We start from the raw sequence: 24770 nt of genomic DNA on the forward strand, positions 1-24770 counted from the left end.
ATTTTTCCTGTTAGACCCTTGTTTAAAAATGTTCTCATTTGAGTTGTTGAGCAATGGTCAAAAATGTGCATTGTGAAGTCACAGTGACCTTTAACCTTTGACTACCACTAAATTCTAATCAGTTCACACTTGAGACCAATTGGATGGTTGTGCCAAATATGAAGAAATTCCTTTAAAGCGTTCTTGAGATATCACATCCACAAGAATCAGATGGACGGACAAGCCAAAACATGATGCCTCCTGACCACGGAGGCGTTAAAAAATCTAGGCTGCTTTAAGCCTAATAAAATTTGATGCAAATGTTGCTACAAACAAACAGGGGTTGGTGCACAGAAATAAATAAATAATATCCCTTTTTGCAAATCGACCCCCTACCACTTCAAACCAGTCAGGAGAGCACGGACAGATACACAAATACAGACATCTCTCACATGAAATAAACAAATAAACTAAAACTGTTATAACTATGCCAGAAAATGATGTGTCAGTGTAGGACAAGCATTAAAAAGGTGAATGAGAAAAAAGGTTTTCAGAGCCTTTTACCACACTCTTTCATTTTTCCAACCTATGCTTGTTACATTATATCTGTTATAACCATTTATCAGCCACTAATATCTGCTTGCGAATATATATCAGTCAGGTCTTCTGTAGTTCAAATGTAAAGTTCTGGTTTAATGGATCCCATTATATCACCAGTTAAAATGGTGCCCTTCGAAGTGAAGCTATGTCTGCCAGTATTGGCAGGGATGGACCAGTTTTATCTGTCAGTTCCAGATAAAAGAAGCCCCCAGTATCGATCAGCAGCATCCCAGCTCACCTTATTATTCAGCTCAAAATCCATGAGAAAGTCACTGGGAACGTGCCAAAGGCTGGTGCTTTCAAGGTTAGAAGTATACGCACACACACACACACACACACACACACACACACACACATACCAAAGGCAGACAGAGAGAGGAAGTGAGGTTTAAAGAGACGGACCTTATTCCATGTGTGTGTGGTTCATTAAAATGTGATTGAAGCCGCAGCTCAGAGGCTGACTCAGCGGAGTTTAATTAAAGCTGTCAAACAATTCTTGTGTCACCCTCCAACATGCATATGCATAAAAGTATTCATTTTCACACCCACGCCCATCTCACTCTCTCTCTCTCTCTCTCTCCCATCAATTGAAGTGTGACATTCTCATAATCAGTCTCCCTTTATTCATCCCAAAGACATGACTGGCTTCACTATTCTTCCCATGTCCCTCCCCCGCCCACAGCTCGATCACTGGGACTGCTGTTTTCAGCACGCAACACGCCTGCATCACCAAAATTGAGAAGGAGGAGAGCGATATTTAGGGAAACGAGGGAGCTGAGTCAATCGCTCCGTTATTATTGAGTGGGTTTCCAGTCATCAGATAACACGACCTGCAGGGTTGTGACTGTCACTGGAGACACTGAGCTCCAGACCTCTGTCATTTTTCCCACAAAAAATGACACTGTATTGCTTCAGAACTAAAACAAAGAGCTGTTCTTCTCAGTCTACCACATATGTACACATTAAGGCTGGTAAACTTACACATGCCTCGAATGAGTCTTTCTGTATGGAATTTAATGGTTAAAGTTATATATCAACATGACAGTAATTACCCTGCTGCACATAACAAGTAATATTTGTTGTTATTCATGTCTGACTTTGTCATTCTTCTGTAGCTGCATCCCCTGTGTGCCAACACAGTCATGTTACTGAAATTAGACTTGTTTCGCCTTGTGGTGACTAAGGACCGCTCTCAGTTTGATATCTTTCTTCTGAAGCATTACCTATAAATATAATTCGATTATGTGCAGGTAATTTAATTTTGCCTTGGAAGACAGCACATACAGATTAAGTCGGCAGGAGTCTTCAGGGATAAAACAGTATTTTGTTTTATTAATTGAATAAAACAAATTACTTTGGGAAAGTATATTCACCCTTAAAGGTGTAATTTGAAAAAGCTACCAGAATTTCGAAGGTAGCTCCAAAACTACAGGGGGCTTACTGCCGCTCATTATACTCTTTGCTTTAGCTATCTTTGTCTGTAGCGACTAGCTGCCATTAGCAAGTAGCACAGTTAGCCATGGAGCTAAGTGGTCCTTTAAGCTGACGAGAGTGTGCCCGCACCGCAACCTTGGATGGCGGGGGCAGTCAAGGCAATGGGACTCAATCAACCGGCCTCTTGGACTGAAAGATGCCATTTTGACGACAGGGGATGCAGTATGGAGGTGATTTACAGCACCTCTGACTATCACTCCAGGGATGAGAAGACGTGGCAGGCGGGGGCAGGAGAGGCATGAAGCAGCAGAGGAGTTAGAGAGAGTTGGACATCAGCAGTGGGTGAAAACTGCATGTAGAGCAGGAATATTGTCCCATGAATGGTGATTGCAGAAAGACAAATCAAGATTGTTTTTATGATTTTTATTTCATCTTGTCAAGTCTGAATGAAGAGTATTTTACAGTGCGTTAACAAGGCAATTAAGCTTGTCTTAGTTTGGTAAAAGAGAGTTGATACAGTGTACATTTGTATATTTCTGTAATCGGTGTAAAAATATCTCCTTTCTTGACATTTTGTGAGTTTATTTTGTTTTCTTGACAGACAAAGCAGCGAACACGCCACTGGCACACATCTCCCAGCTGAAACTACAGGGCTATCAGACTATCACCTCTTGGGCGCAAAGTGGTATTACGGGACATGACAGGCTGTGGCTAGCTGGTTAGCATGCTGACTTCAGTAGACAGCTCTGCAACACAGTACATGGATGTCTGCGACATAACGTCAACACTGCTGTTTCTTTACACTCTGTCGATAATGTTGGTTAATTTTTTTTTAAGAAAGCACTGTAAATCATATATATATGTACCACAGATTTGTGTTTGTGAGTACTACTTCCTCTCACAGCATTACCAGGCATTATTTACAGGCAGCTCATTTAAATTCAAACAACATGTTGTCTCCTGCCATGCACCTTGGTAGCACAGTGTCCCATGATGACCCATTTAAAACTCGCACATACAGCACATTACAGGACAGGGCTCATCTTGTGAGTTGTGAAATTGCTTTGCCTATGATTCTAATTACCGTATTCATAGACCAATCAGCAACCCAGTGTTTAATTGCTTTGCTTCAAGTCTTTATGAGTAAATGACTCTTGTTGACTCATTGTTGTTGTATTAATGTGAAAAAAACAAACATGTTTTGCATCAAAAACCCACACAAACTTGGTGTAGGTGTAATATTTTAAAGGTGAATAGAATGTGATATTCATGAGTCAAAATCCCAGTTGGGTGCTGATGAGAAGAGAATTACAGAGCTATTTCTGTCCAATTACTAACTGTGACATTTCAGTTCGATTTAATGACAATATCAAGCTTTCTTGAATGGTGCTTCATGTGCAAACACTGACACAAATCCTTGTCGGAGTATCTGAAAATAATTATGTTGTATAATAACATACTTTCAAATAACTCAGGTAGTCTTTTATTCAACCCTTTACTGTTTGTCGCATTTATGAATGTGTGTGTTATTTACCTGTGAACAAATGGCTGTCATTTTGCTGGATTATGACTCAGACCTAATCAGATTCCAAACGCCCCAAGATTTGTGTGTTTGCTTTGTAGATTGTGTTTAAAAAAGCCTGAAGTGAAATAGAGAGTCAGAGTTATGGGCTTAGTATTAGTGGCTGATGCTGAAGTAGCTGATGTTGATGGCTTACTGTTCATGTGATTAAGTAGCACTAGAAATACTATTAAAAATAACCAAATGACTTTTAAATTAGAGTTTATCCTTCAAATCTGTTTCTATGTGTTCATAATCAAAAAGTTTAAATAGGATATAATGGATAAAAACACCATCTGGCTTAAATCTGGTTACTAGTGCCTCTCTGGGTTTGAAAGTCAGCCTGAAGCAGGACATCCAGCCAGCTGTTACTCTGACAACACCACAGCCTCTGACTAGGGAGTGGTTGTGTAGTGCAGTGTGAAGTTGGCAGTGACCAGCTAAAACTAACTTCAATATCACTGCCATCACACAGAGAGGCAGCAGTCTATCTGAGGGTTTAAAGTTGAACATAGTGTCAAACACTGTTTTTATCCACATGAACTTTTCATTTCTGACCCTCAAACAGGGCAGGAATTGAGTGAGTACTCACCCCGATCTGACAGCAGAAACACACCAACTGAGAGATTAACAATGAACTGGATCCTTCTCGTTTCAGAGTGGACATAAACATCATGGTGCTGAAATGTAGTGCCTGGATTACAGCTGGAGGACTCAAGAATATTTTACGTGAATTATTCCCTTCTATTCTGCCATCCTAAGAGGACATGGAGTAGGGTTAACAACTAAATTAGTGTTTCAAATAAAGTTAAACAACCTATCCTCATGAGGATCCTCAAGGAACTGACCAAATCAAGTCATAGCTTTGCAACTCGGGCAAAATATGCACAAGGTGGAAGTTAGCATTTCTCAACCCGCAAACTTAATGTTGTGAAAGGGTCTGTTTTAATCATGTTTCCTAAACCTAACCAAGCTAGGAAGGAATACTGAAAGCAAGGACAATAGTAAGTCAAAAATATGTTCCACACAGAAAATGGACCTGGATGAAAGTCATGTGCTTAGCCCCTTTAAACACCATTACATGTCGCTACTTGGACCTGGTTGCTTTTTTACTAAATTGCAATGATGGTCCTGGAGCAACATAAATTACGCAGTCCTAGGAACAACACCCACACAACAATATCAAACACATTATTTTGGGACAGCTGATGGGAAAAAAAGAACTAGAATGGCATTCAGTGCATACCTCCGCAAGTACCCAGCAATTTCCTCAAATTGGACTCACTCAAGCCACCTAAATGCGTTTGATTTGTTTCATCAAGATCCATGCAATGAAAATGTTGAAAAATGCCCTTTATCACAATGTTTAAGAGAGTGAGACAAAATTCCTGCACCTATCCCTTCTCATCCTCAACCTCCATCCACGTTTCGTGGATATCTGTTCAGTAGTATTTGTGTAATCCTGCAGATAAACCAACCAACCAACAAACGGACAGGGGTGAAAACATAACCCCCTTGGCGAAGGTACGTATAGGGATACAGAGAGAGAAAGGGACAAAATGCAGCATGATATGAACCAAAACCAGTAAGCCATGTGTGAACCCTAATATACAGTTTATTAAGGAAGAACTGACAGAGGAAGGAGCAGTCTCCTGGTACAGAAAGTTCAGTATCACTATCCAGTTAGTCTTAGGAGAAACAAACACGTTCTAACTAAATTACTCAGAGGGCTATTGGTTTAATTGCCCACACATACACGTACAGAGGGCCCATGATTTTACATGCAGTATTCATTCAACCCCTCTGAGCTCAACTGTTGGTTGCCATTACCGACAATTCCCAGGAGTTTGTCTGTCATAAACAAGAATGCAGCAGGGAGTTACTTAGCTGCACAGAACTACAAAATGATGCAGTAAGGAATATGGAAAGGCACTAAAAGCTACAAGAAACAGATCTGCCATATCTTTGTGTCAATCTCTCTCCCCTCCCCTCCCCCCCGTCTCCTTCCCAGGAGCATCACACAAGCTGCAGTAGCAGTAACCTCCTGAATTATTGAAGCAGACAAGACATCTCTCAAACCCACACACGCACGCTCATGCACACAAACAGTAACTGTATCGCTGCCCTCAGGGGGAAAATGAGATAATGACCAATTCAATCTGACATGGTTTTAGAGACCATAAACATCAGAGTGAGAGAAAGAGGGGTAGGGGGTGGAGAGATGCTGACACTGATCTAAAGGAGGACTGCGGAGGTGTGAAAAAGAGAAACAGACTGGCCATGATTTATTTCACACTGTGACACTCAGAGTCGGAGGGCTACTTTCAAATGCGATCCGAACAAGACCGCTTGCTTGTAAAATAAAATCTGCTGCATTACATAATTGATTAGATTTCCCCCGAAACACAATGCATAGCCAAACAATGATGTTCGTATGATCATCTGCATCAGCTATTACGATGGTGCAAAGCCATGATTGTGTCCATCATCTCTGTAACAACGGCTGTGATTACAGGGAACAAGCAGAGGCAGACACAAACTATCAATCAAAGCATGAAGCTGCTTTATGAATTATAGTGGTATGTGATACATGATAGAGAAAAGAGTAAAATGTTGGTCAGAACTGACCAATTAAGAGCTGATTCATTAGCTTCTATGCAAAAGAAAAGTTTAGGTGAACTTACAAACTGGACTAAAGATTAATGAATTTTAGCCATGCTGGCTCAAGGGATGAAAACGTCTTTGGTCCAGACTGAAATATCAAGGCTACTATTGATCGATTGCTATGAATTTTGCGAAAGATATTCAAGATCCCTAGTGGATAAATACTACATTTTGTAGAGACATTCATGATGCTCAGACGACGTGTTGAAACCACCTTGATAATGACATTGCCATCAGCCATCTGTGTTTCATGCTAACTGGCAAATACCGTTGTCCTGCATCCAAACTTTGTATTGAAGGGCAGCCCTCCCTGCGAACACATGGTCTGTCCACTATACCTAGCTCAGAGACAAACCTGTTAACCGAAGAGGTTGGTGTGTTTACCAGGGAAAGTACAGCAGGCAATCTCCTGTATCACCACCGCCAGCAACACAGACACACCAGCTTACATATTTAAACACTCACAAGGCGTAGGTTACAGTTCTTACATTCTCTGCACAGAATGTGCAACTATAAATCAGCCTTAAGATGGTTAACACGGTTAACATAGCTGACAAACATCAGCATTTCAGCAATGTAGTGAGCATGTTGATTTTAGCATTTAGCTGAAACCCCCAAAGGAAGAGGCACCAAACTAAAAGGAAGCAAAGATGTGGTAGAGATAGATAAAAAATATATATGGACTGATCACTTCTTTAGGCTTCTAAGTTAAAACACCACAAGACAACTCATCCCTTTATTCAGTCAAAAGTCATGTTGAATCATCTACAAATCCAAAAATAGCCCTTCTGAGCTCTTACTTTTTTCTTGAAAAAGGCCAGCCTAATTACAGAGTTTATCTTCAGTGCTGTATAAAGATACTCTTTTTGACTTTAGATGTCTATTGGGTTATATTCCAGGGTCGTCTTTCAAAACAAAAGGTCTGGAGGAGGAGAAGCAATGAATCAAAGATCAGAGAACAGGCATGAACCCAAGACCTCAAACTCCGAACACAACAAATGCATCACTGTGCCAACAGGGACTTTCTATTTGGCAGAGTAACAAGCAGGCAAATAAGGCTGCAATGGCTCATCTCCACTCCAAGATTCAACTTATAAAACAGATTACAAAAGGCAAATCAAACGCTGGCATGTGTAGAGATGTAGAGAGAGCCAAACCCAGACGAAGAAGCATCTTATCCTAGACTAGAACCAGCACGCAGTGGGTATGACAGCTTCACTAATGGCAGTAGCAACAAGAAACACTCACACAAAGCTACATACAAAACTTTTCTGACATATATACGTCCTTTGTTTTTCTCTGATATGCAGACATGATGATCAAAACAAGCTATTCATGTTTTATGCATGAAACTATACACAGTAATGTTCATACGCAGGTTGTGACAAGCTCACTCACACACTCACACACACACACACTGCTATCCTCCTCTTCTGTCAAAACCAGCTCTGAAAATATCACCATATTATTGACATACTGTATGTTGACAGAGAGCTGGCTGCCTGTCATTAGTTTAATGTAGACTTTCTAACAACGACGGCAGACATCCATGAAAATGAAATATGGTGAAAATATAGTGAGGACAGCTTGAAGCCATATGGATCATTACTGTGTGCAGGGTAATGGCATATTTACTCTGGAAATTACATTTTGAATGAGTCTGTTCTAGTGCTGAAATGATTAGCCCAAAAATCAATAACATGATTGACAGAAGATTAGTCAACAGCAATTTTCAATCATTTTTTAATTGAATTGCTGACATTAACTTTCAATTGAAATGCAGCTTTTCTCCGTTTCACATCATTGTAAACTGAATTAAATTTAGATTTTTTTGTTTAAAAAAGAAAAGAAGCATTGGTTGCGGCCCCATTATGGGTTTGCTGAATATATTGTAGTTTGCATTGATATTAGATCCTTAACAGAATATTTAAAAGAGACGAGAAAAAATACTTTAGGTTGGGGTGTGCATTATGGAAAAGTAATCCTCTATCAGCTGTAGTAATGCATGTTAACACGCTAAATGCTTATTCAATTCAGCACTCAACCCAGAGGACAGTTGAGGCTGATGGTAATGTCATCAGTATCACAGCTCATAAATCAAAGTTCTGAACAAAAAAAAAAAAAGATCTGATGAAGGCGCTATATGAAAACTGTTGTCCCTTGACTTTGACCTTCAGTTATTTCACTTTACCCTGCGAGGGACATGAAATAACACACATCTTATGGTAATCCATCCAGTAGAGACATTTTACTTAAAAACTCCAAAATGCCAGCCTCATGGTGGCAATAGAAGAAAAGTCAGAACAAGTCAAGGGATATTCAGTGGGATTCATCCTCTGGGTGGTTAACCACCGACAATCAGACCAACATTATCATCCCAACAGTAGATTCATACAACTAGCCACCAGCTGTCGTCTGAGGATGATTTTGCCTCTGGGGCAACGGCCACTTTTTTGGGACGTCTGCAGATATCTGGATAACAGATAAGAGATATCTAAGCAAAGACTTCCTCTTCTGTTCGCCGGTCATTGTTTTAGTCTGATTAGGAACTTGAGATATGAGAATAGAGTTGGAGTTGAGTGACAACTCTTAATTTATCTGCATGTGAATACAGAAACATTTGACAAAATCTAATAAAATGCTAAATCTTTGCCAAACAATAGCTAATGGATTCCAAGATTGCATTTTGGCCAATGCTGAAACCAATGTTTCCAGTACCAAAATCTTGTCCCTTGCCTCCAAATTGTGCATTCAGGCAAATATCTAGATGAATGAATATTTAAGTAAGTCCAATATTGCCATCAAGCAATCCTTCTAATTGATTTGAAACATTGCCTGCAATTATGTAACGTGTCCAGAGATATTAAAGGGATAGCTATCTCAGTATAAACAGCATTGCAACGTCTCTGATGGTAGACAAATATATAAAATCTCCTAATATATATATAGGGCGGCTGTGGCTCAGGGGTAGAGCCAGCATCTTGTTATTGGAAAGATCGCTGGTTCGATTCCTCTGGTCTGCATGTTGAAGTGTCCTTGGGCAAGATACTGAACCCCAAAAACTGCTCCTGATGTGCTGGTCGGCACCTCATGCCAGCCACCGCCATCAGTGTATGAATGTATGTATGAATTACTGTAAGTCGCTTTGGACAAAAGCGTCTGCTAAATGCCCTCCTATCAGCAGGTTACAGAGGGTAATAAGGCTGGCAGGTAAATATAAACATTAGTTCTGTATGTGTAGTATAGGTGATTCAATGTAATCCCTCTATAGAGACAGGATTTTGGCGTTTAGTGTCTAAAAATATCTCCTCTTGTTAGTGCTCAAAGTAAGAATTAGTAGTGGACAACCACTAATTTTCTGTGGTCCAAGGGTGGTTTCCCTGTCCCTGGTAAATCTTTTGACAAAAGCAGCAAATCAGACAGCATTGCTTCAAACAAATCAACAGCTTAGCAGGAGAGCTTCATATCAGCTCCAAAAAGACGGACAGAAAGACAATCCCCACAGAGAGAGAGAAAGGGGGGAGTCTGGAAGGGCTGCCATGACAAAGCAGACTGAAACACACTCACACACACACACACACACACACACACACACACACACACACACACACACACGTGGTATTGATGATGAATTCCACATTGCTCACATCTTTCCATCCTCAGTCTGTCCATCTGTTCTGCCCACAGCGTTGATGGGCTTCACATTAAAGCTCCTCCTCTTCCTCTCTTCTCCTACCATCTCTCAATTTTCCCATTTCCTCTTTCTTATCCTGAGCCAAAATTACTCTGGCAATCCTTGAGCTCTCCTGCTTTGTCTCTCCGTTCTACCCTACAACACACACACACACACACACATGCACGCATGCACACACGCACACATGCACACACGCACACACGCACACACACATCCAAAACCTATTTGTCCTGGTCATAGGGGACAGTGACCTTTGACTAGCCTGTGACCGAATTGTGTTTGTGTGTGTGTGTGCCTGCATAAGTCTTCCTGTCTATTCACACCCTTATTGATTATATCAGGGCTCCAATCAGGGTTACCAGGCCCTGTAAATTTACTGATCGATCTCTCCCAGAGCCTCAGGCTGGATGGGAAGCTGTGTGTGTGTGTGTGTGTGTGTGTGTGTGTGTGTGTGCGCGCGTGCGTGCGTGTGTGTGTGTTTGGCATCCATGCACATGCAGGGACATCACTAAGAGAGATACGTGAACATTTTCCACCAGTCAGTTTAAAGAGGCACTACATGACACAGAAGAAAGAATGCACTTGCAGCTGCCGCTGCAATGCTTGTACCTCTCCACACACACAACCACAATCCTTCAGAGCAGAGATTAGAATCAGCATTTTCTCATTTGAAATCAATAGCTCAGAGTGAGAAATATGCACATAGAAGGAGAGCGGGGAGAGAGAGAAAGGATGAAAGGAGCAGAAAGCGTGAGAGGGAGAAGGTTTTTCTTGCAACTGTTTCATCGGGAATTAGTCGGGTATAAAACGAGAGAAGGAAGAAGCAGGAGAGGGTGGAGGTGATAAACAGGGTGAATAGAAGGCACAGAGGCAGCTTCGGAGGAGAAAGAGAAATGGAGGACAGAGCAGGAGAGAGATAAGAAAGAATGACAGCTGTTCAGCCAAGTCTTCACTTAATTGACAGAAATACTGTACGTCTGCTGAGGAGTGTTCACTCAGAGAGTTTATGTGTGCGTGTGAGAGAAGGTGAAGGTGACTCCAGGGTTCATCTTGTCTGAGCTGCTTCTCTAAACCGTAGCCTTCCCCTCCCCCCTGAGCTGTCCAGCCAGCCAATCAGGACACACACACACACGCACACACGCAGACACACACTGGGGAGCAAACATAGATATAACAGAAAGCGACCAGTTAATTTTGGATGCAGTGGGAGGCTCCCAGGTGTGATTGTGTTCACCGTGAAGAATGTGAAAGCTCAGCAAAACCTTTCCTCCCATAAATGCAAAAGGGGAAAACATGCAATACAAGTAGCAATCACACCAACCAGCTTTAAAATGAGAATAATAGTGTCACTGCAGCTGCTTCCATCGCAGAAAGAAAACACATAGTAACCCACAAATTGCTGTACACGCATGTGCAAACATGCACACAAGCACACACACAGAGTCCTCTTGTTTTGGTAGAGAGCGACAGCGGGGGTCTGTGACTGGCAGCCTCAGAGAGGATGCCGCTTTGGAAGACTGAATGCTGATGATAAAAGATGACAGCGTTTAATTCTCAACATGAGCGTGAGCTCAGACAGGACGCACGCACTAACACACACACAGGCCCAAGGCAGCCACACAAACACATTCATGGCGTTTTTGAGAATTGCCAAGATTTTCAGCCTGCCACCAGGTCCAGTAGCTAATAAATAGACAGTCTGGAAACAGCGTGCATTTACACAAATACATGAGGAAAATATGCAGCACACATCCGATGTCCCTCACAAATAGGATTTAGTGCATTTCTGCAAAGCTGACAGCATGCAAACTGGGTGGAAGACAGGATTTCAGTAGGAAGAGAGAGAAAAGGAAGCGACGGAGGACAGGACAAGGGAAGCCTTTTTTTAGGAGAAAATAACAACAGGCTCAGGAGAGTAAAAACAACTTTTCCCCCTCTTGAGGATAAAAGTTGAGCCTGTCTGAACGGAAGTGACAGCTTTTCTGTTGCCGTTTGCAGACTGACAATCTGACAAGAGACACGAGAGAGCAGAGGAGACAAAACAAGATGATGGTAGACAAAATGAAAAGATTATACAACACAAGACAACCTGAGACCACATCAGGGCTGGATGTTGTTTGAAATTTTGAGACACTACCCAGCAAATATTGAGACGTTGATTGACCATTGTTTGACAGCCATTCAAGACGTCCCCGCATGGTTCAAAAGTAGTTCCAAATGCAAAGTTGTGCCGATGATACTGGCAGTCAATAATGACAATACCATAAAGACACCCCCTCAGCTTTTTGACTAAAGGTTATGTACAGAGTATACATTCAGCAGCTGTATACACCCTTAAAACTAATAATAATAAGTCAACAAAGTGTTATTTTTTAGACACGAAAACCAGACAGGAAAACCAGCCTGGGTGAAAGTCTTGTTCTTAACCCACTTGATCACCACAAAGTTGAAGGAGTTTGTCGCTTTATTATACTACGTCAAAAAAGAGACCCAGATACATGCATTTGCTTTTTCATGATCATAATGATACATTTTTCCTGGTTCGTAAGAGAGGGTCCCAGTGGACCATCATTGGAAGTAGAATCAACGTCACCAGCTGGCCAGTTTTGGCACCAGCCGTTGTCTGATCAATGGTACATCCAAAATAATAACAAGTTAGGTCGTGGACCAAGACTCACAAATCCTTTTTGGCAAAATTAAGATGTAAACAATCCATAAATCTGACTCAGCATTCAACGCCAACTTCTGGTGTTTTGGTACAATGTACACATTTTGGTTGGTATACCAAAAAAGTACTGAGGTTAGACGACCCAGCTTAAGATGAGACAAGATGAGATGAGTCAACTAAACGTGCCTACCAGTGTCCACATACCCAGACTCATTAAAATCTCCAGTAGTCCTGGTGATCAGCTCTCTACACGTATTCTCAACATGGATCAAAATTCTGCTCATGTTACACACTGACTCTCTAACACTTACTGTACCTTGACCTCAATACAAACTACCCAATAATTTCCTTACACATCATAAATCCACCAATAATAGACTTGCTCAGGCCAGAATAGCAGAACTGGCTTGAACTGGCCAGCTCAGCAATCCACAGACCATTATATGTATTAGCAGACTTCACTATGAATAAAAAGCAATTACACCCGGAGCTTTTCAAACTGTTATTATCCAATGTTAAATCATATATCAATCTTATGACTTTGCCTTGCAATAAACCACACAATGTTAAAAATAGTTTTGCTCCAAATTACCATAAAATATGTGCTCTCTTACTGCAGACACCTCATAAGATTGAGGTCAGCGGTTTTGACACGTAAATTGAAAGAGGTGAAGTAATTAGGCTTGTCATTTAGGAATAGTGAAGGACTGTAATTATCAGCTTAAATTGCATCTATTACTCTAAGAACACTTCTTCTCAGATTCACCCAATTTACAAATACATTGACTGTTATTGTCTCCGGAGAGTCAGAGAGACCGAATGCAGCAACCTCAGGAACGAATGCATAAGCAGCGCCATAAAGAGACAGCGTGGAAATCACTGTAGTTATACATTCATGCACCATGGCCTCATTTGAGCGTGCTGGTGTTGCCAGATTTGGATTGGGTATTAAGGTCTTCTGCTTTACCGCCCCTGCATCTACCACTGTTCCAGCTGGACCCCTCATATTCACTTTTGTCCTGACCAGAATACGTTGATGTAGCCAACAACACAATGCAGTTGCAGGCTTACAACAAAGTTGACCCTGCCTGAAACAGAAACACAGTTGAGCTCAGTGCTGCATACAAATGTGTGTATATTCAACGCGGCCATACTTTATATGCATAAACATCTAAGTGTTGATTGTAACTTTAGGAAACAGAAAGGCCGCTAGTATAAATTACAACAACAAGTGAAGAATAACAAAATTGGTTAAGTGAATTTAAAGATTAAGAATCTATTTAATTAGTCAAAACTGTTAAGATATCCTCTGACAAGCTGTGAATATAGCATGTTGGAAACAAAACAAAATAAGACCCTTATCCACAGGACAACTAATCATGTGTTAGACCAGATCCAGACAGTAAGACAATGGGCGGTGGGTGTGTGAAGAATTAGTGTAGCTCAGCCTGCAAGCCTGTTCACAAACTTCAGTCTGAAGCCAACACAGTGCATCATTTATTCCACAAATGTGTCCTTTTGTTTCAAGAATACATCTGAAATCATGTCTACGACAAGTATACAAGCAAGTAGCAAAGAATGCTGCTTTGTTTTGACTGAAGAAATATGTTTTCGAACAGACACAGTGTGACGGTAATGAGGGACATTGTTTTCACTGCATGTCCTCCCTCAGTAGAAGTGGACTGGAATAAAACTCCATCTGCAATACACTTATCTTCCAACACATTACAGATCAGTTATTAGGAGAGCGACTAGACAAAATAATGAATCAAATCCTGTTTTTCTTATGTTTTCAAGATAAGCCACCTGAACTTTGACTGCTAAACTATTGCACCGGCTCCCCCGCCAACGAATGGATGCTCATACATTATGCAGGAGGGAGCAAGTGGCTCATCAGAGATGCAGAGTGAAACATGGCAGGCAGAGGAGAGCAGCAGAGAGGAGGAGTCATGGGTGAGGGCAGAGGGAGAGGGAGGGGGGAGACAGAGAGGCCTACGGCTGAGGAAGCACAGGGTCATTCACCGCTCCGGAGACAGATAGAGAAAATGAGAGACAGAGAGAAGCGTGGAGGAAAAATGTGGCGTTCATGTCTCAATGAGAACTGAGAGGAGATGGAGGGGTGAGGTTGACTGAGTGACAGAACACAGTCCGTCATGTCTAAAGTGTAAGGAGTGTAAAGCACTATAAGGACTGTTCTCCAGAAGCACAGTAGCTGTTTGGATATTACAGATTGTTCGTCTGGTACAGAAAATGAAAATTATGGTGGTTAAAAAATACTCATCCCTCCAAACAATCTATGAGCAATCAATTACGACACAGGCTCAGAAAATAGTGTCTGATCCAACTCACATCCTCCACTCAAGAGTTCCAACGCTTACCCTCTAATAGGATGAAATTCAGGGGTCCCTCAGAGCGGGCTGAACCGTTTTAAACATTCACTCCTACGTCTGTTAATATACTCTACACCAACAGGCAATTAAGGATGTTGGACGAGGGGGTTGTAAAATATGTCATCATTGTCAGAGGGTGTGCATGTGTTAACTGTTATGTGGAAGCTTTGTGATGTTGAGGTGCTGATGTTTTTTTTTTTCAATGCAGTATGCATCTTTTTATCTTCTGTGGAACTGCAGGACAAATTTCCCAACGGGGACATTTTAGAATATCTTGTCTGATTATGGCTATCTGTTGTAGCACTGAGGTGAATATGCTACAGCTTGCCAGTGTGTGCTGTGTTATTTCAACTAGTATTCCCAATCGGCCTGTTTTTGGTCACCAAAGCTCTAAATAAGTTTGTATTGTAGAGTTAAAGGGCAACCCTACCAATTTTACACTTTAAGGTGTGTTTGCAGATCTTGGGGAGTACTACTGCGTATGGGAAAAAAGAAGTATAAAGCCTTTTGTGGCTCCAGAAGAAGCTGGATGTAGTCTGATAGACAGCCTCCAGTGATGTCACTCGGTGGCTACGTTGCATCGTGGGTAATGTAGGAGCCAGGTTTTGAAAAGAGAGAAGAATGTGTGAAATAAAAAAGATGATTTTGATCCTTTGTTTTTTAACTGTCCATATTGAGTCCAACAGTATTATAGGAGGCAATGTTTGACCAGTGGACTGCTTTTCAAAACCTGGTACCTACATTACCCACAGTGCACTGAGTGACATCACTGGAGTCAATGTATCAGATGACATGAAGCTTCCTCTGGAGCCACAAAAGGCTTGCTACTTTTTTCAAATATGCAGTAGTACACCCCAAGACCTGTAAACACACTTTAAAGTGTAAAATTGGTGGAGCTGCACTTTAGGCCACCTTTTATGATTCATGTCTTTTGATTTCACCTCAAATTTTTCAGAACTTTCATGTGAGACAGCCAAAAAATCACACAGTGTAAAAGGGGTTACTGAACTCATCATGATCACATCTATAGCACCTTAAGATAGTCAATTATCACTTTTAAACAGTTGTGTGTTTTGCTGTTTGAGACTGAGTCAGAGACCCACATTCTCCTTTTCTGTACCAGAGAGAAGAGGAGAGAAATGACTAAGAAAGAATGGAGGAGGAAAGAAGACACAAAACAAAAGAAAGCCAGTGTTGCAGGAGACAAATTACGACCAGCGGGCTTCCCTATATGATAGGGCAGACAACACACACAGACACACACACACACACATAAACACAGCAGCAACTCCAGCATTTGGTTGGTTGCATTGCTTGAAATATTAAACATAAATGTCATAGCCTTTCCACCTATCCATTGCACCTCATCCCCCTTCCCCTCCCTCCTCTCCGCTCCTGTCCTCAGCCCCCTACACTGACAGTTTCCTGTTAATGAGTTTCATTCGCACAGGAGACCACAGCGAGAAATAAACAGTGGGAAGCATTCACACACACACTGCAGGTAGTAGAGCCCTGACTGAGTGTACACAGACATGACTAATACTAGTTCACATCACCACTCCAGTATTGCATGGGAAAGGCAAGCTCTAATAAGGCCAGAGTTAGCCCACTGTCTACTGCAATCTCTGGAGAACATGTTAGCAGACAGCCAGAGACATGGTAAGAGTATGGTATCAAGATGGAAAGGTAGTGGTTACTGTCATGATGGCGACCGGTTAGAATGGAGAGTCAGTTAAGCTTTATTGTCATCGTCTATATGAGGCCAGGATTCAGGACTATACTGTGGGAAGATTTCAAGATTTGTCTGATTATTTGAGGAAAAAATGGCAAGCATTAATATAGCCGATGAAGAAAAATCGTGTGGTATCCGAAACCCATCTATGAGTCACCAGTAGATGTCAGCTGGAGGTCATGTCAATGAAAACATGTTATGGAGATGTGCAATCACACTAAAAAGATACAGAGTCTATCTCAGTACCAACACAGCCAACCCGTGCATTCTCCTAACGCGTCAAATACAGCTGCCTGGTCTGTGGCCCAACGCCGTAGGCACCCTGCTAGCGTCACTTCTTGAAGGACCTAGTGCAGTAGTATAAAGAGTGAGAAAGGTCTGAGCCAGGGTGTAGTTGGTCGGGTCATTCACAGGACTTTCCCTCCAGAGATTGGTGTTCATGTCCGACTGTCATCAAGACTCAAGAGTGATTTCTTTTAATGTATGTAAAGTACAGTAATGTATGTAATGAAGTAACTTATATCACTTAAGTTATGTGAGTAACATTACAGGACATGAGATACGCTACTTGCGTTACGAGACTGACAAAATACGATCTTTTCCTAAACCTAACAAAGTAGTTCTTGTGCCTAAACCTAACCAAACTGCAATATTAATAACATCAACTGTTTGTCAGCAAGATTTATTTTGAAAATCTTACCGGATAAGGCATATTACGCCTTAATGCCAACGAGACAAAATAGTTTTGAAGCCGAAACCTAACCAAGTAGTTTCAGTGCCTCAGTTCCACGTTCCAAAAGTCAGCTGTTTGTCAGCAAGCTTTATTTTGAAAGTCTTACCGCACATTGCATATTACATACTATTGCTAACTTGACCATGGTGCAGTGTTTCCCACACATGTATTTGGCAACCCATTTTCGCATTTTATACTAAAAACGCCTGAAAGAACAACACCAACTTGATGTTGCACATTACGTATTACTGCTAACTTGACCGCGGAGTCCTTCTTGTGCAAAACTGATGCTAGAGGAGTAAGCAGATGTCATAGTTTGAAACTTAATGCCACTGACCAAGCAGCCTTGTTTGAGGGGTTGGGAGGGAACTGAAGTCGTTATGTTCATGACACGTTGGATTGAGTGTAGAAACAACCAACACCTTTATTTTCCCCTGAAGCGGCTATATGGTTGTTAAAACTACACTCTCTGGCAGCGTCACATATATTCAAACCCAAGACTGCATATGCATTTATGGCAGCACCGTTCCTTCAGCTACAAATACTTCACTTTCTTGTGCATTATTTTGAATTCCCCCCAGATTAGGCCTTATAATCTGGCATGACTGAAACCTTGGTGCCCTCTATGGGTTAGAGTAATGTGGCTGCAATAAAGTCAGTTCTGGCTGATCCTGTGCTTTAATTCTTATTTCACAATAATTAGACCTGCATGTTGGAGTCACCGCAGTTAGCTCTAAAAATTGTGCTTCGACTTTAAAATGACTTTCAGCCTCACAATGTGAGCCTCCTACTGTTCTCAGGTAGCTGACCACTCAAGCATTGAGTGCATGTTTTGAACATATAAACCCAGGTTTCAGATCTCAGACAGTCACTGAGTTTCATACACAGTGAAGACAATCGTCTGTCGACTGTAGAGCAAACATGGCTACTTCTTCAACATGCCTGACATCCCTGAGGAAACAAACCGTGACGATTCTCCGTAATGGATTACACTGACATGTATCTGAACCACACCGACCTCTGTACATATAGGTGTACTAGCTCTCATGTAGAAATCATAAAATGGTCTGTCAGGTAAAATATCAAGCATAAACCATTACTGCACGGGTTGTTCTTTGTGTTATGAAGCACCACTGATCTGATAGATGCATATAATAAATCACAGCCTCGCTTCTTCTGATTCTGACCAAAATAGACGATCAATATCAGTTATAAAAGCCCATCGCTGTGGTGTGGCTACTTGAAATAGACTGAAATGATGAACTGTCACCATGAGCAAGTTAAAGCAGTGAATTCAGCTGGGAAATCCTTCAGTCCCATCAGTCAAATCATGAGCTGAAGCGCAGAAGCATAATGCTCTCCGTCTATGAGTCTGCTTCTCTTTCAACCAGGGTTTGAACCTGCTGAGTCTCTACAAGGTGGATTATGCCTGCTGGCAAGTGCTCAAGTACTCAGGGGGGTGTATCAAGGGCGCAGTGCTCCCTCTCTCTCTCTCTCTCCCTCACACACACACACACAGACACACACACACACAAAATGAAGCTAATTATTACCCCCCCTTTGGCTAGATGTTGTGCCTCTCAGATCAAACTCACATCTCTGAATCTGTTCCAGGGTCTGTCCTTGTTGTACTGAGCCACGGTGCTCAGCCATTTGTCGTTACTGTTACCGGAGACCGCCGTTTCTCCGCTCAGCAAGAGAGCCACGACAGGTAGCAGAAAGAAGAACATCTTCTGAAAGCAAAGGCAGAGAGACACAAAGACAAACAGAAGGGGGTGTTAGACGGAGCGGAGGGGAGAGGGAGGGGGGGAGGCAGGGAAGTGTCAGAGGAGCGGGATGAAGTGAGACCGTGCACTTTGCAGGACACAGAACTCTCACTTTGTGGCGCATCAGAGGTCAGGATGTCACCGTGGCGCGTTCGGAGCCTCCAAAACGCAGCTGATGAGTGCGCACGTTGCTCTTTTTTTAAAAATTATTTTGATTTTTTTTTTATTATCAAATTGCTGATCCTCCATCTAATCTAATCGGATTATAAACACCGGAGAGTTGTCGCGGCGGCAGATGGGGCACCGCGAAACGATTAGCTCGCGAGCTTCCCCCTCCGCCAATTTAAAAAAATAAAAAATAAATAAAAAGCAATTAGCGGCGTCAACACAATCGCCGCCCCCACGGAGCTTTGTCTCGGCTTTCATCTGCTTTCTCCCCCATCCTCAGTCAGTCAGTGAGCACCATGAAAGTCGACAAATGGGTAACTACGGACTTTTCTTTTCTTTTCTTTTTTTTCTCTCCAGTTTATATTTATTTAATTTAAAAAAAAAAAGCACGCAGGAGCATCGCCGCTTCACCTACCTGGGATGGTTTGTAGGTGTCCAGTTCTGATTCCCGGGGGAAAAATAAGTCCACAGCCCCGGGTACTCCGGCGGTACCCGACTGGTAGTAGAATTGACTGCGAAAGGGAGCTGCGAGGACGAGCGGACCGGGAGCTTTCTCCTCCTCCTCCTCCTCCTCCTCGGTCACCAGACACCGCCTCCTCTCTCTCTCTCCTCTCTCTCCAATAACCGTGTCATTGATTTTCAGCGGGGGGGGGGGGGGGGAGGTGGGGGAGATTTTTTTTTCGCCGTGTCTGTTCCGGCTGTACCAAACACAAATTTCACGTTAGTCACGCGCCTCTGTTGTGGAGTTCAGGCACGTTCCCACCACAATAAACACAATTAAAAACACGTCAAACCGTAAAATCAGCGCTGCGGCGGTGCCTGAAACGTCCAGGGGGGTCGAGGGGTTGCAACGCTTTTCAGCACCCTGGACAGAGGCAGGAATCATAAAATGAAACGCTATTTTTTTTTTTTCCTTTATTAAAATACACTTCAGAAATGGGCCACATAACTAGGGCGTTCATTTTGGGGGGTAATGTAACGCAGCATGTGTAAATATTTAATCTGTGACTCTCTGCTTTATCTCTCTCTGGGTTTTGTTCGCTTTGGCAACAGACTTGTTTCTCTTTCTCGCTCTTTGCATAATGTGTGTCTGCTTGTGTGGAGTTCAGGGAGGAGATGGTGTCTGCTGTTCACTCTCCAGCTCTGGTGTGTGTGAGGCAGACCAGAAGTCGGAAGGCTCATTTGGCTCATAGGCAACCAGCAATGAGGTACAGTTCCTTATCTGCCTCATTTTTTCACATAAAAGCTTCGCCTATTCCTGCTATTCTGGCTGACATCACAATTCTCTTTTGTGTCGCTTGCACTTTTTTGGAAAGAGTTACCAAGATTCATTTAGTCAGGAACGGCAGTTGGAAGAAAGAGTTTAGTTTCCGTTTGTGAGCCTGTATTCATCGTGATCTGCAAGAAAAGGTTTTGTTTTTGCAAACGCTCTATTGTGTATTTATGTATTTGTATTTGTGCTGTTTTAATGACTCTGAGTTGTTATGTCACCTGAAGTTCACTGCTGTTTTAGTGGTTCCCTCCAGGAAAACTAAACCCTATAGGACTACTGAAGTTGCTCTTTTTTTTCCCCCTCTGTTCTTGGTCCAGAGTCAGAGCTCATTAAAAATGAAACAGATTGAACACAAAGAGGTAATACACACTGGTTTGCAGCTGTGTTTGCTGCAGTGTGGATTCAGATGACACCCAAAACCATTATTTATCAGTGTTCGTTCAATGTTTGTCCACATTAAGTAACGTATAAGTTTCATAGACTCACCCGATGGAGATTGCTCATCATGAACGAGCCTCACTAGTGCTTAAGTGCCTGGCGGTGCCTTTGAAATACACAAATCAGGCCTGCGCCAGCTGGCCTGTGAGGTTTAAAGGATACGTTTGGAAGTTCACAAAACATTTCTGGTGCTGAGCTGCAACTGACGAGGACGGGGACTTTTTTTAATATGTAAAAGAGCAACTGAAATAAAGAAGCATAAAATGGCTTCATAGCTCTTCCAGCATAAACCAAGTCTCTAAGAGCCCCCAGATCCCAAATTGATTTGAACAGACTTTATTTAAACCCTCAATGTGCAGACGAGCTCTTGCACCCACTTCAGACAGAGTGCGTGCAAATGCTTTTAGCTTAGCAGCCACAGTGAAGATATAAGTTTTTAAAAAAGGGTCCAAGTAACATCTTTTGTATGGAGCCATCTTGTGTTTTCTTTCAGTTTTTTGTTTATGTTTTAAAAGAAGTCCCCATCTACTTCAGTTGTAAGGAAATTTTGCTGGGAATCTCTAGAAATGTTTTGTGGATTACGAAACTTCACCCGACTATCCATTTTTTTAAGCCTCCTCCCGCAAAAGTTTAAAAAAACATCATTCACATCAGAGACTCATTATTTCTTTCACTTGATTTTACCAGCATTACAGTTTGCCAACATGAAAAATACAATGTGCTCTGAAGTAGTAATGGTACATTCCAAGCCTCACTAGCTATTTGTCAGTTGGATAGGATTACACTCCAGCTCGCTTGGAGGGACACAAAAACAGCAATTAATGGTAAATTAATCATGAAGTAATGGTGCATTCCTTGTAGCAACTCAGGATGATGCTTTGCTTTCAAAAACAATAGAGAATAGTTATACGCTTTATATCAGAAAAAGTTATTAGTTGTTGGTTCTTTCTTATTCACAGTAGCAGCTGGTTCTGTTTCATGCATTGAGAAAGTGGTCAATATGAATAATCAAATGAATCTTTAGATGCTGGTCATTGACACAGTTAACCTTCCTGCATTTTATCTTATTAATAATTAGCAGTTATTTCCTAGTTTGTTAGTGTGTTTGCACAGTATATTTGTGGTTTAGTGGTTGTGACCAGTGTTGATATTTTGTCCTGATCTGCAGCACTCTATCTCCTCTGATCAGTGTTTTGATACAGATACAGAGTGTGGCAATTTAAGATCAGTAATCAACAGCCACTTCTGGAGAGCATTTAGGTGTACTGAGCCGTGACTGCATATGCATGAGCATCTCTGAGATCAACTTTAAGTTAGAGTGGATGTTTACAAAAGAATAAAAAGGGAAACTCACAGGTGGCCCCATTTTCAGCACGGTGATGGCTGATACATTTGAGTCATGCTTGGAATATACAGTGTTTTCTATTATACAATATGAAAACTAGCTTTGCTCTGAATGTATTCAAAGTTGGTATATTTCAACCATGCCGTCACTGTGATGTCACCCATTGGTTTTTTGTAGCAAGAAGTGACCATATTTGGATGAGAGGGTAAAGCTGCGGAGGACACCCTGATTGTATCTGACTGAAAACAAGAGGACATGCCGTGGTAGAGACTTGTCAATCACAAGGCAGTCATGCCCTGAAGCTTACACTGCTTTTATCGTCTATGTTACTCTAAATGTTACCATAATTTTAAAAATGAACATCATACTGTATTGAAAAATATTTGAAATTAACCATTAATACTCATTAGGAAACTGTTTACTGATGCAATGCATCAAAAGAGAAGCTCATTTTATCATAAGTTTACATACAATCAGACTTTTTGAAACCAGTTGAGTCGCCGCCTGCCAGCCATTGTTTTCACTTTTCAGACCCAGAAATCAAACAAACAGTAAGAGATCATTAACAGTGCGGGACTAAAAAAGGATGCACTGATTTTCACATCCAGACCCTCTTTAAGTGTTACAGTTATCCTGACTTTAGCTTATTTATGCAGTGTTTTAGTAACTATATACATGAAGGAGGCCAGTCATGTCATGTGAGTAAAAATCTGGCAACCCATAGTCCTTTATGGGAATGAAATGGCCAGAAATCCAAAAGTATTGCATTTAAGACCTTGTTTTTATTGCCATACACCTTCATTGTTATAGAAAGGCTCTCATTGTGTTCCTGTACAGTCACATCTACATCCTAAAATTAAAGGATAGAAATGAAGGTCTAATACAGAATTGCAGGCTAATAATGACACTTTCCTCTTTAAAAACATGTTTCTCACTCATTGCCATCTTGTACTGTGAAGTACTGTGTGAGTGGTGAATCTGGAAAGCCCAATAAGCAGCTTATGAGCTGAATGAGACACTTGATTTTGACATTTAGAAGCTCTTATGAGACATTTATATGCAGTATATGTTAACAGTTATGTAGCCTGTGTTAAATGGGTAGCCTGACATTTACAGTAAATCTGGGTAAAGTTGGGACACTTGTGCCGGTCTTGCAAATGAGATCGAGCATTTTGTCCTTAAGCTACTGCCAAATGCCTTATTTACATTCACATTCACATTTTAGCCCTTTTCCAGAAACACTTCACAATGTGCAAAACACCAATGACGATACGTTTGCTCCAAGGGGCTGGTGACACGTAACAAGATATCCTTAAGTTAAAGTAAAAAAGAAAAGGCCTGAAATTATAACATTTATGTCACTTAAGATATTTCAGATTAGGTCAGTGAACATCACCAGTTGCTCATAGGCCATTTAGTAAGGTAAGGTTTGTTACCTCTAGAGTAAATCATTCAGTATGGATACATAGTTTAAGTGTAATTAGAATACAGAGTATTGGCAATTAGTGCTGGTATTTTGAAAATAATAATGATACAACTGAGACATATTTTATTGAATTGATGAGGTGATTCCAGTGACACTAGCATTTTTTGATTTCATTACTTATTTCATAACCTTATTTATTTATTTTGCTGGCAATATAAATGAACAAATAAATGGATGGACCCTGGATAGATGTGAATCACTTTCCCATGGTCTGTGGCAGTGATAAAACATCAACAGTGTAGCTTACCTTACACTCTATGTACCTGGATACCGTGCGCCAGTGCCAAACAACTTAGTGATTGAAGTGTGTCTCGCCCTAGCAGTATTTATTTTCTACTCTTCAGTCCGCTGCTGCATAACCTCTTCAGATTTTGCATTGTGATTAACTTTCAGATTCTTAACAAGGTGTGTAGTGTTGCCACAGTACCCCACAGCCCTACTACACAAATCACATTCAGTGCCGTTGCTGGTCTAACTGAAAAAAACTCCACACATGATGACGCTTGCAGTCAGCTATCATCAACATGCCTGTAAGTAGTACCTGGCTCCTTATACATTTAAAGAGCCGCACTACACATGCGACTGTGACGGGCAGAATGAGAAGTAGTTCCTATCAAACGGCAGTAAATAATAGTGATAGCGTAATCCAAAATGCAAACAACAGAAGGCAGGCAAAGGAAAGTCCAGGGATAAAAACTAAAGAGAAATACAAAACTGAAGACAAACCAGCCACGGTGAACAAAACCGAAGCATAGGGAACACACGAGGATGAAGCACAAGTGTACTCAAAATGGGTGGGAAAACTGACCGAGACAGGAAAATGGGCGGGAAAACAGACA

At 41.5% G+C, this 24770-nt stretch overlaps 1 protein-coding gene across 1 annotated transcript in view; it reads right to left on the bottom strand.

The window, feature by feature from the left end:
* spock1 (SPARC (osteonectin), cwcv and kazal like domains proteoglycan 1) overlaps nt 1-19869 on the bottom strand; it is a 118737-nt gene extending 98868 nt beyond the window's left edge. The window contains exons 1-2 of the mRNA XM_073487147.1: nt 19805-19869; nt 19051-19188 (exon numbers count right to left, since the gene is read on the bottom strand). Of these exons, the coding sequence (XP_073343248.1) occupies nt 19051-19185 (135 nt within the window). The 5' untranslated portion in view covers nt 19186-19188; nt 19805-19869. The remainder of the gene's footprint in view (nt 1-19050; nt 19189-19804) is intronic.
* Between the last annotated feature and the right edge of the window lie 4901 nt (nt 19870-24770).

The sequence above is a fragment of the Pagrus major genome, chromosome 18, assembly GCF_040436345.1.
Source record: "Pagrus major chromosome 18, Pma_NU_1.0".
Classification (NCBI taxonomy): domain Eukaryota; kingdom Metazoa; phylum Chordata; class Actinopteri; order Spariformes; family Sparidae; genus Pagrus; species Pagrus major.